This window comes from Mya arenaria, chromosome 10 (assembly GCF_026914265.1).
Source record: "Mya arenaria isolate MELC-2E11 chromosome 10, ASM2691426v1".
Classification (NCBI taxonomy): domain Eukaryota; kingdom Metazoa; phylum Mollusca; class Bivalvia; order Myida; family Myidae; genus Mya; species Mya arenaria.
Genome location: NC_069131.1, coordinates 54,722,421 through 54,733,234, shown reverse-complemented (window position 1 = coordinate 54,733,234; position 10,814 = coordinate 54,722,421). Strand labels below are relative to the sequence as shown.

General features: G+C 32.7%; 1 protein-coding gene across 2 annotated transcripts; it reads left to right on the top strand.

The window, feature by feature from the left end:
* The first annotated feature begins 970 nt into the window (after positions 1 to 970).
* Positions 971 to 7,700, top strand: LOC128204242 (scavenger receptor class F member 2-like). 2 transcript variants are annotated; one of them, XM_052905632.1, is made up of 6 exons: positions 971 to 1,040; positions 2,260 to 2,376; positions 4,672 to 4,752; positions 5,252 to 6,068; positions 6,268 to 6,341; positions 6,577 to 7,700. In XM_052905632.1, the coding sequence occupies exons 1-6, from the start codon at positions 1,004 to 1,006 to the stop codon at positions 6,750 to 6,752; spliced, it is 1,302 nt and encodes a 433-aa protein (XP_052761592.1). In that variant the 5' UTR covers positions 971 to 1,003; the 3' UTR covers positions 6,753 to 7,700. The 2 variants fall into 2 exon arrangements, with proteins under 2 accessions (XP_052761592.1, XP_052761594.1); XM_052905634.1 differs by having other exon boundaries at positions 2,260 to 2,333; positions 6,577 to 7,699.
* The last annotated feature ends 3,114 nt before the right edge of the window (positions 7,701 to 10,814 follow it).

Below are 10,814 nucleotides of genomic sequence, written 5' to 3'. Positions count from 1 at the left end.
ATATTTAAAACAGCCCATTATAAAGATCGAACAGCTTGTCACTATATATTATTTAGGTCGCTTGACAGTATATTGATATATTCATACAAGTAAAATGAACTATTTAATTTAAAAAAAAATCACGTTCATTTGCATTATCATAATTTCCATTCAAATTATTCAAAGTCTAAAATAAATACCAATGTGTCAGCAACATAACTTTCCGCGTGCATTTGTAATATGTACAGTAGCATTAAAGGGATTTATAAAGCATATTCCTTCTTATAGATGAATTTATGCGCAACTAGAGATTTATTTTAGAAGCAGTGTAATTTAATAAGAGTCATAAGATTTAAGACTTTTACAAACAAGAATGATGTGTCACTTGTTTAGCGTTTGTTTGACCTTAACATTCTGCCTGTGTTCGTTTTGAATGTTTGACTACTGTAGGTCCGATTATATAATGATAGTTTACATTGCCATATAATATAAGACTTGTTTGATTGGTATGAGAAGGCTGCTTGCGTATGAGAATGACTGATTATGTCTTGGTGTCAGTAGACAACATGCAGACGGAATGTGAACAGTACATGTATATTCTTCCAAGTCATCGCTACCAACGATTCCATTGTCCAAGTCAGCAGCGGTGCTTGCAAACTTTTGTCACGGCGTCTATCTAAATATTCAGGAAGGCGTGCAGTCTGCCATGACATGCGACATAGATTAAACATTTCTTTTCACTCAGGGCCTAAAAACGCCCTCTTGATGTCAATAATGTAACTCCGAACCTAACTTTTTCGTACATAATCGAATGTATATTTACTCTAGCATGTCAAGGTCACTGTATCATATACATAAGTGCATTCAGAGTGTATTGCCGACATTGCGGATGTAAAAGTATGCACAGAATGGGCTGAATGTGCGTTTAGATCATATCATATGTATATATATATCTGTTGGGATCCTGTTTCAATCATTAAGACGGCTTTATCCAGTACAGAGTAATTAACATTACAAAGGTTGTATGTTAATGCATGTTTATGGGATAAAGGAATATACAGGTGAGAACTGTTTATCCCTTTGTAGATTCTTTTCAATGAATGTTTTCCTTTAAAAAAATACATATTTAACTTAGTCTTCATGATACCATCGCAATTTAAACCGACAGTGTGATATTATGATACAGATATTACAATAAAGAAATAGTTAACACATATCACTACACATATTAAAATAAATATAAAGTAAACGCATACCACAATAAATATGCATATCAGAGTAAAACAATAGTGAACACATATCACTATTAATATTTAATTACTACATAAGTATTTACATACCACAATGAATATAATGCATATCAGAGTAAAAGCATAGTAAACACATATCACTATTAATATTTAATTAATAGAAACGTATTTACATACATAATGATTAAGCATATATAGTAACATTTTGATTAATTCTATTTTATTCAAAACTGTGCCATCCATTGCAGTGACATTGTACATACGTGCTGAATAAAAGAAACACATACCAAATTTAAAGCTAAAAAAACAACTAAGTTGATGTTGATTATGACTGATTCTATGCTATTTTAGAAATAAAGAAAAAATAATTGATGTAGACAACTGCAGCGAACACCAGAAAAGGGTAGCCTTGTAAGTGACTGAACTCAACGATTGTGCGATAACAATTCGTATGATCATACAATTCTGTTTGTAATTAATCACCTTTCTGTGTTCTAACCGACAAAAAACAAACATATGTTTTATTTTTATAAAGAGAATAATACGTACAGCTAAAACAATTAACTCTGAAATATATGTTTGTAATTTGTTGGTAGCCGTCAATCATTAGGATCGTTATCGTTTATTTAGTTCATTCTTACCAGATGTTGGGGTAAATATGCGGCTGACTATGACTGTTAGAATAGTTTGCATTAATTTTTAACTGAGAAAGTATGTACACAAAAACAAATGACATGCGAGATGTAAATACGCTGTTAATACTAGAGTGGTACATGCTATAGTTATTGAGTCATTTGTACTGTGTTAAGAGAATGATAACCCTTACACAATGCGTACACATTATTATTAAAAGAGCATTTCAAACTATGATGGTGCTTGTCTTATGTTGTTGATACATACACTTCTGATAGTGGTATAGTAGTATAGTAGTATAGTTGTGTGCCCAAAAGAGTTTTATTCCCCGCCAGGTGATCTTTCTCATGCCTTTTTAAAAAATGGACTTTACAGTTCAAATATTTGCATGTTACAGAGATCGAGATGTCAGAGAAACACGGCATTGAGGATTTCAAGGAGAAGGTGATCGTGCCTGAAAGGCGCGAGGAGGTAAAGGCACGTTACGAAAAATTTCAGAAACAAGCAAAGTCAGGTAAACAGTCATTCACGTTTCCTTTTAAAAAATGGCCAGCAGTATTGATTTCAACCAAGGAAAATAATGAACAGTACGCGAACGTTCTTACCTCATATAGTTAATATTTTCTTGTAACATTGAATAACGTTAGCCTAGCAAGTAGATAAAGATTGATTTCCGGACAGATTTAGTTACAAGATGCGTATTTATTTCATTAGGTGTGTCGTGTATCCTATATTATTGCACATTATACTCCATTAGTCGTCGGTCAACCTGATAACTCCCTTATTTATTCTACAGTGGATAAGCTACCTTCAAACCTCTACCGTGTATATCATGAATGAACTTGAACATGAATAGTTATAATGGACACTTTTGCATTCGCTTACTACGCTGAGAAACCCTAAATGGAAATATTTTAAAACATCTCAATGTCAGGATTCAGGGTACATTATGGTCAATAGAACCTAGAACCTTTAATTGCCATTTTGGACAATTATAATATTAAATAGTAAATTAAGTGTACATTGGCATGCAAAATCAAATTCAGCCGAAATTTACACCTCATACATACAAGTTCTCTAAATACATTGCATATTTCAAGTACAGATACACCAAGATGAAGAGATAAATCTATAATTGTTTTTGACATATTCAACAACATTATGCGCCTTTAGAAAGAATACATGCCGAAATCAATACTTATGTCAAAGCTGATTGATAGCTACATTTTATTACTAAAATATTACAACTTTTAAAATACATTAAAAAAACGTGTTGAATCGTTCGAAGCCCAGTGTTACATTTTTTGTTTCAAGATGACCTTCTGTTTGTGTTAGGCATTTGCCTCTTGCCTTTGAACAAGGTTGTTGTTAATGTATTGGCTACTGGGCTTTTTCCGTTAATACCGATTGCATGACCGCATTTGAATAAAGACGACATTACAAAACACAACATTTCCTGTATATGCAGTATCGGTGTCCAACAAAAATGTCAATCTTTATCACTAATAAGCCGTTGGTGACCAAAGAAAAATTGTTGAAAAAATAATTGATCGATATGGAATTGATTCTATAATCTATCTGGAACTGAAGACGGAAGAAGCCATTTGATTTAACATCCCTTTTATTGCCTTTTGACAGTACAAAGCTAAACTAAAGTTAATCCCTTTATAGGCAACAATTTAAATTCAGTCTAAATGATCGTGTAATTATGGCATTTGATGGGCACTAAATGATTCCGAAAGCCCTATATTCCTTTAATGTAACCTTAAGCAGTCAAATAGTGCATGGTTATATTAAGAAAGTGAACAGTGGTGATATTTAACAGTCAAAGAGGGCTGCAATTGATGAATTAACATCTTCTTTTGTCAGTGTGGCATCGATTTTACAACTAAATGCCAACTTAAGGTTTGGGAATAATTAAACGCAAATGCATTAGTAAACACGGGTATATGCATTAATAAAAAAAATAAATCGGATTGCAGCATGATAATCAGGTGAACATTAATTGAACTATTTACAGCTTACAGAACTATTCAAAATGGATATCATACATGTAAGCTTAACACCAGAAAGTTGCATTTCGTTCAATTACCATTAGTTTTATAGAATATCTTCATTGCAGGTGCCCTTTACACAAAATGATCTGCATACTTTAAAAAAACATGCGTCCGGGAAACTCTGAGGCCATGTATAGGCTATGATTTTGTCAAACAACACATTAAAACCAGTCGTGATATAAAACGCGAGTAATGTAATGTGTCTGTACGTTGCATGTGAAGTTGGAAACACATCCATTCACGTGCACAAGAGTATATACATAGAGGAGCAGTCAAATGTTCAACTTCTTGATAAGTAGTCAACGTATTATTTATTGTCAGGACATTTAAATCCCTTCAATTGATTATCGTAATTTATGGATAATTATATACATTGAATCAATTGATCATAAAAGCAACTACCTAAAACCAAAGAGTAAACTAGTTAAATACAATATGCTGTTACTCTTTTATTAAAAATAAAACTAAATTATAATCTGCATTTCCATCCATTGAAAATGCATATCGGCCTCCAATTAGTTCAATAATTAATTGCTATGACTTGCAGTTTAAACAATGAAAAAGAATGAAGTCCTAATGCAATAAAAGCTTAAAAACAATGGTTATATTTCTTTTTTTCTAAATCATTTAGAGCACATTGTGAAAAATCTTAATGACATGGAGTTCGTAGCTGTTCTGCTTTTTTTATCAGGGACAAATTGAGACACGTTCTTTTTCAACCGTTTTGTAAATAATATATATTATATTGACAGCGATGAAGAAAGAACTAGACGTGAATAGCCTGAGCATCGTCTTGTGCGTGTTATTGACCATTTCAAGTACATGCTTTGGAGGTAAGGACATGGTTACACAAATAATAATTTGAAACGGAAATATCACTTTAACTTTGCCAAATAAAAATTGGTACTTTAAATGCTTTTAAAAATTGACTCTAATTTAAAAGTAATTCGTCTTTATTTCATAAAACAAACAAAGTTTTTCAATGTGATGAACTTTCATCGAATCATGTAAGGTTTTAGGGTACTGCATAAGTATTGGGCGAACCCGACATTAGTTTCCTATTATGAATATTTTTTATGCCAAGATGGAATAATTAAAATGAAACTTATGCACAATAATGCATATTTTAAGACTATAAAAAGTAATGAAAATTCTGAACAAAACCCACCAATCTTATCAAAATTATCAAGTGATAAACATAAATATTTTAGTTCCAAAGGAGGGGGTACACTCAGTCCATGTTTACAAAATGCTTTAGATCCAATACTAAACAATATAATACATCAATACAATTGATGATTCTTAGCCCGGGTTTCAACGTTTTATTTTCAGCTTCAGTAACTATTGACGGGAAGGATGTTGACTGTGCGTTAAATTGTACTTGCTGTAAAGGAGGTGTCACAGCATGTGCAAATAATGTTTGTTTTCATGGCTGTGTTGAAGGAATATATGGTTACAGATGTCACCACCCGTGTCGTGGAAATTGCTCTAAGTGTTCACAAGAATCAGGTCGCAAATGCTACACCTGCAAGGAAACATTTTTTGATACAAAAAGTTATTGCAACAAGACCTGTGCTTATCAGAACTGTCGATGTACTAAACCGGATGGATGTGATTCTTGTAAGGCGGGATTTTATGGCGTGAGCACCTTCTGTCAAACACATTGTCCTTTAAAATGTGGGAACGGGGTTTGTAACGATGATGGAAGTTGCAGAAATGTTTGTGTGAATGGGAATGGGGGTCAAACAGATATGATTAAAGAATGTCTCAATTGCTCACAAAATAACAGCATATGTACACAATGCGCTAAGGGATTTTATCCAGATATACATGGCAATTGTACAACATGTAGTAAAACTTGTATCGATAATTTATGTGATGCAAGCAGTGGTCGATGTGCTGCAGGATGCGTTGAAGGATATTGGGGTGAACAGTGTGATGAACGTTGTACTATTCTTTGTAAGACTTGCGACAGATTGACCGGTTATTGTAATACGTGTGTACTAACATCTTTACACGGGTTATACTGCAATTCAACAACTGCTGCTTCTGGAGTCAGTGTTGGAATAACTGCAGTGATAGGAGTCATTGCTCTCTTAGTAGGGGGAATGACATGTGCATTGATCATAGCAGTTATTCTGAAATGGAGGTAATGTAATGGTTTATTTAAAAATAGCTATCAATAGTATTGCATTTTTTACTAACATAATAAACATATATTCATGAAATGAGGTTTCAATAGCAGTATTATAATGTCTGCGAGTATTTTAATTTGCAAATATAAAGTAACGGCCTAGTCTTGAACAAAGGTATGGCTATGAATCATACACGTTATATGTTTATTTTAGGCGTAGAGTAAAGAAAAGCAACACTGTAGTAAGTCATGAACAGCGCCCAGCTGTTACAGGACATTCAAATATGGGTAAATTAGATTCAATTTATTATTTTATTACAGGTTTGCCCAGATCCGTTTACTTATAATTTGCAGTAATGATTTAAGAATTTTACATGACGTTTTATCATTTGTAATTTGAGTGTTACAATTTAAGTGTTATGAAAGTAAGATACACTTAATCTGTACGAGAACTATATTTGACATAGGATATTTGCTTTAAAAACATGATGGTAATATAAATAGTCCTTTATAATTCCCGAAGGTGTCAGCACTGTATACGATGAATTAAAAAAGAATCCAGATGGAACAACACAACAAGACGATCATCAGTATATAATGATTGAAGCCAACACTGTTCAAGTGGGTCACATCGCACGTGGGGAGAATGAGAGGAACTGCGAAGATGTTGCTGGAAATGTCTATTACAACGTGCGGTAGATCTTGTATACGACATAATGGAAACTACATAACCAACACAGTTTATGACAACGTTATTGTTATTTTAGAAATAACGACAAACGTTATGAAGTGTAAACCAACAAACGGCAAGCGTAGCATGAATAAACTGAAATATTTACTTTTACTGTCATGTAAATTGGTTTTAATCTATATACACTTGACTGTACAGTCGAACCCTGATGGGTCGAACTCCCAGAGACCGGCAAAAATTCATCGAGCCTCGAAAAATTCGAGCCAAGCGGGATTATTTACCTACAGTTAAAATAAATTGATCATTTACATCTAGTTCGACCCAATGAGGAATTCGAGCCAAGCGAGTTCGAGCCAACGGGGTACGACTGTATTATTATTATTGAGCCTATTCTAAAAATATCCCTAAAAATAATGATAGTACAGATGCATTTTGAATATGTGTATTGTTTATAAAAAATGCTTTATTATGTTACGACTAAAATAAGTATATTGCAAAACATAAAAATGATATTTACAACTTCGCTCTCATCATCCATTTATGCCTTTGATAATTGAATTAAGTTGCCAAAACTGTTGTTAGTGTTTTGAATCAACGTGAATTAGCGGGAAAACATACTGATTTGGATATTGTTTTAGTATTCTGCTTTTTTTTAAACCAAAAGTATATGTTTCATGGTCCATTTTCACAGCTACAGCTACCCTCTTGATTTTCAAAATGTCCTTCATTTAAATTGTAATGCAGGGCATAAATCATAAACTAAGAGGACTACAGTTTGTCATTCAACACTATTACATTGTGTATCTTTAACAAAAACATTGAACATACTTGTACAAATGTGTATGTCATTATCGTTTGTTGTAAATAAATAAGTTGCATATATCTCTTCCTTTATTCCTCCGTTGTTTTCTATGGTCAGCAGTTTGGATGTGTTTGTTTGATAATGAAGATACGTCGCAAGGGCCTTTATGAGTGTTAAATTGTTCAAACAATATGCGAGAGTTGTCTTTACATTATACGATATTAACTACACGTTATACTTAAAGATGATTTAAAGTCAAATTGTACATTACACAAATAACATCAATAGCCTTAAAAACAATATAATTTCGGATCGTTGAAACGGATACATAATCTGTGTCTGCCGTTTAGTTGCAAGATATCATTTTGACATTAAATCAATTAAACAATCATGCAAAAAAAAATAAACTGGTACCATCATGTTTAATGAACATAAAAGCACAGCGCGAGTCATTCATCGAAATGCACAGACACAAGGTATTATCATTTGTTGATGAAGATAATTTAGTTTTCGTGTGGCTTGTCTGTGTTATTCGTACATTTTGTGTCTAATGTATGGAAACGTCAAACTTAGTATTATTTTAAAATGTTATCATATGTTGTAGAATAACTACGTTGAAGTCGCCTCGCCCTTGGGTATTAAACAAACACATATGTCACATAAATTTCCAATAGCATTGTTTATTTATAGAAAACACTATAATAAGTATGAATGCATTTCATTAAAAGAGGTCAAAATAAACAAATAAACATTCCCGATTTCCTTGTTTTTTTTCTTCTATTTTACCATCACCCCCCCCCCGAAAAAAAGGGGGGAATTTTCAAATATCAAAGGAAATATTATTGACAATTTTATAAAATGTCTTTAAAGCCCTAAAAAATAAATAAAAATGCTCAAGACATTAGCCGAAAACACAACAAAAAAGATATATCCACAGAAAAGTAGGAAATAAACATTAAAAATAAAAACAAAACTTCGGCACTTCTAACAGGAGAATATGTGGCCACATAGCTATTAGTTAAAAACACGCGTTTATTAAGGCTTATATTTTTTTTATCTGTAAACAAAGTATACGCTCGTGTTTTTTGATTTTTTTAATCATTAAACCTACATAGATTGAAAAAAATAACGCATTAAACTTAACTATACTATGCACAATGAAATATTGCATTTAAATCATCAAACGTATTAGGTAACTGTTGCTTTCTCCTGTTTGAGTGATCCATGTACCAAACATTGAATTACACCACAGTTGAAAAGCAACCCGTATCCATCAAAGGATGAACAATATCGTATCACGTGAAGGGGAAGACGACACATTTTATATGAAAAGAAGCGAATCCAGGAATGCAAAATATAAGCATGTGCTTTCATATAAGAAATTCTTGGCCTCAAACTTGGTATGCAGGTTTGTACTGACCAACAGATGAGCACCATTGATGTGAGGTCATTGGGTCAAAGGTCGTGATCCTGGTAACATCGAGCTGAATATTCGTTTCCGCTGAAATACTTAAAAACCCATAGACCTCAAACATAACAGGCAGGATGATAATGACAGCACCTAATCCATATTGAGTGTTATGTCATTGGATTAAAGGTCACGGTCGACGCGACCTCTAACTGAAAATCTGTTTACGATCAATAACTGAAAAAAAACGCTAACGCCGAAACATCTCAAACTTGGAAGGCAGGTTCGTTATGACAAGCAGATTAACCCTACGTTCTCTGTCTGTCAATTCAATACGAGCACCTGAAACGTATGATAAAAGCAAGACTGTCCATGCACCGGCAGTTTATGTGTTCAATGCATTATCTCTGCTCTACATAAAATGTCATTAATCTTATTCAGTTACAATGATAGTTATAAATCAGAATACTATTTATTTTGTTTCAGTTGTGTACTTTGTCAAATGCATATCGAAAGTATATTTCAATATGCTTCATTAGATTATTGTGCAAGTGTATGATTGCATGAATGAACATCTAAAGACGGTATTCAGTGGTTAAATTAACCGTCGTTTTCGTCAAAGCAGTATCAAATTAAGAATACAACTTTTAGAAAAGTTTATAAACTATAGTAGGATTTTAGTATTGTTAACGCCTGGATTATAATTCGGTTATGGACATAACATTTAATTAAGAATCCAGGTAAGAGAACATTTTTTCTGCTTTAAGCAATAGTTAGATGACATGAAGTGAATTCTTAAAGAATGGGCGAAGTGAGTAAAGGTCATATAACTGACTTAGAATACAATCGCATTGGATGATACATTGTCAACGCAAAATCTGACGCAGGAAGTGTGTATCGGATGAGTGACAGTAGGTGGACCTTTACACATCCGCAAAAGTTAAAATTCTTAATGATTAAGTCCAATACTATCAATAATCAAACACTATTACATTGAGTATCTTTAACAAAAACATTGAACATACTTGTACAAATGTGTATGTCATTATCGTTTGTTGTAAATAAATAAGTTGCATATATCTCTTCCTTTATTCCTCCGTTGTTTTCTATGGTCAGCAGTTTGGATGTGTTTGTTTGATAATGAAGATACGTCGCATGGGCCTTTATGAGTGTTAAATTGTTCAAACAATATGCGAGAGTTGTCTTTACATTATACGATATTAAGTACACGTTATACTTAAAGATGATTTAAAGTCAAATTGCACATTACACAAATAACATCAATAGCCTTAAAAACAATATAATTTCGGATCTTTGAAACGGATACATAATCTGTGTCTGCCGTTTAGTTGCAAGATATCATTTTGACATTAAATCAATTAAACAATCATGCAAAAAAAAATAGACTGGTACCATCATGTTTAATGAACATAAAAGCACAGCGCGAGTCATTCATCGAAATGCACAGACACAAGGTATTATCATTTGTTGATGAAGATAATTTGGTTTTCGTGTGGCTTGTCTGTGTTATTCGTACATTTTGTGTCTAATGTATGGAAACGTCAAACTTAGTATTATTTTAAAATGTTATCATATGTTGTAGAATAACTACGTTGAAGTCGCCTCGCCCTTGGGTATTAAACAAACACATATGTCACATAAATTTCCAATAGCATTGTTTATTTATAGAAAACACTATAATAAGTATGAATGCATTTCATTAAATGAGGTCAAAATAAACAAATAAACATTCCCGATTTCCTTGTTTTATTTCTTCTATTTTACCATCCCCCCCCCCCCCGAAAAAAAGGGGGGAATTTTCAAATATCAAAGGAAATATTATTGACAATTTTATAAAAT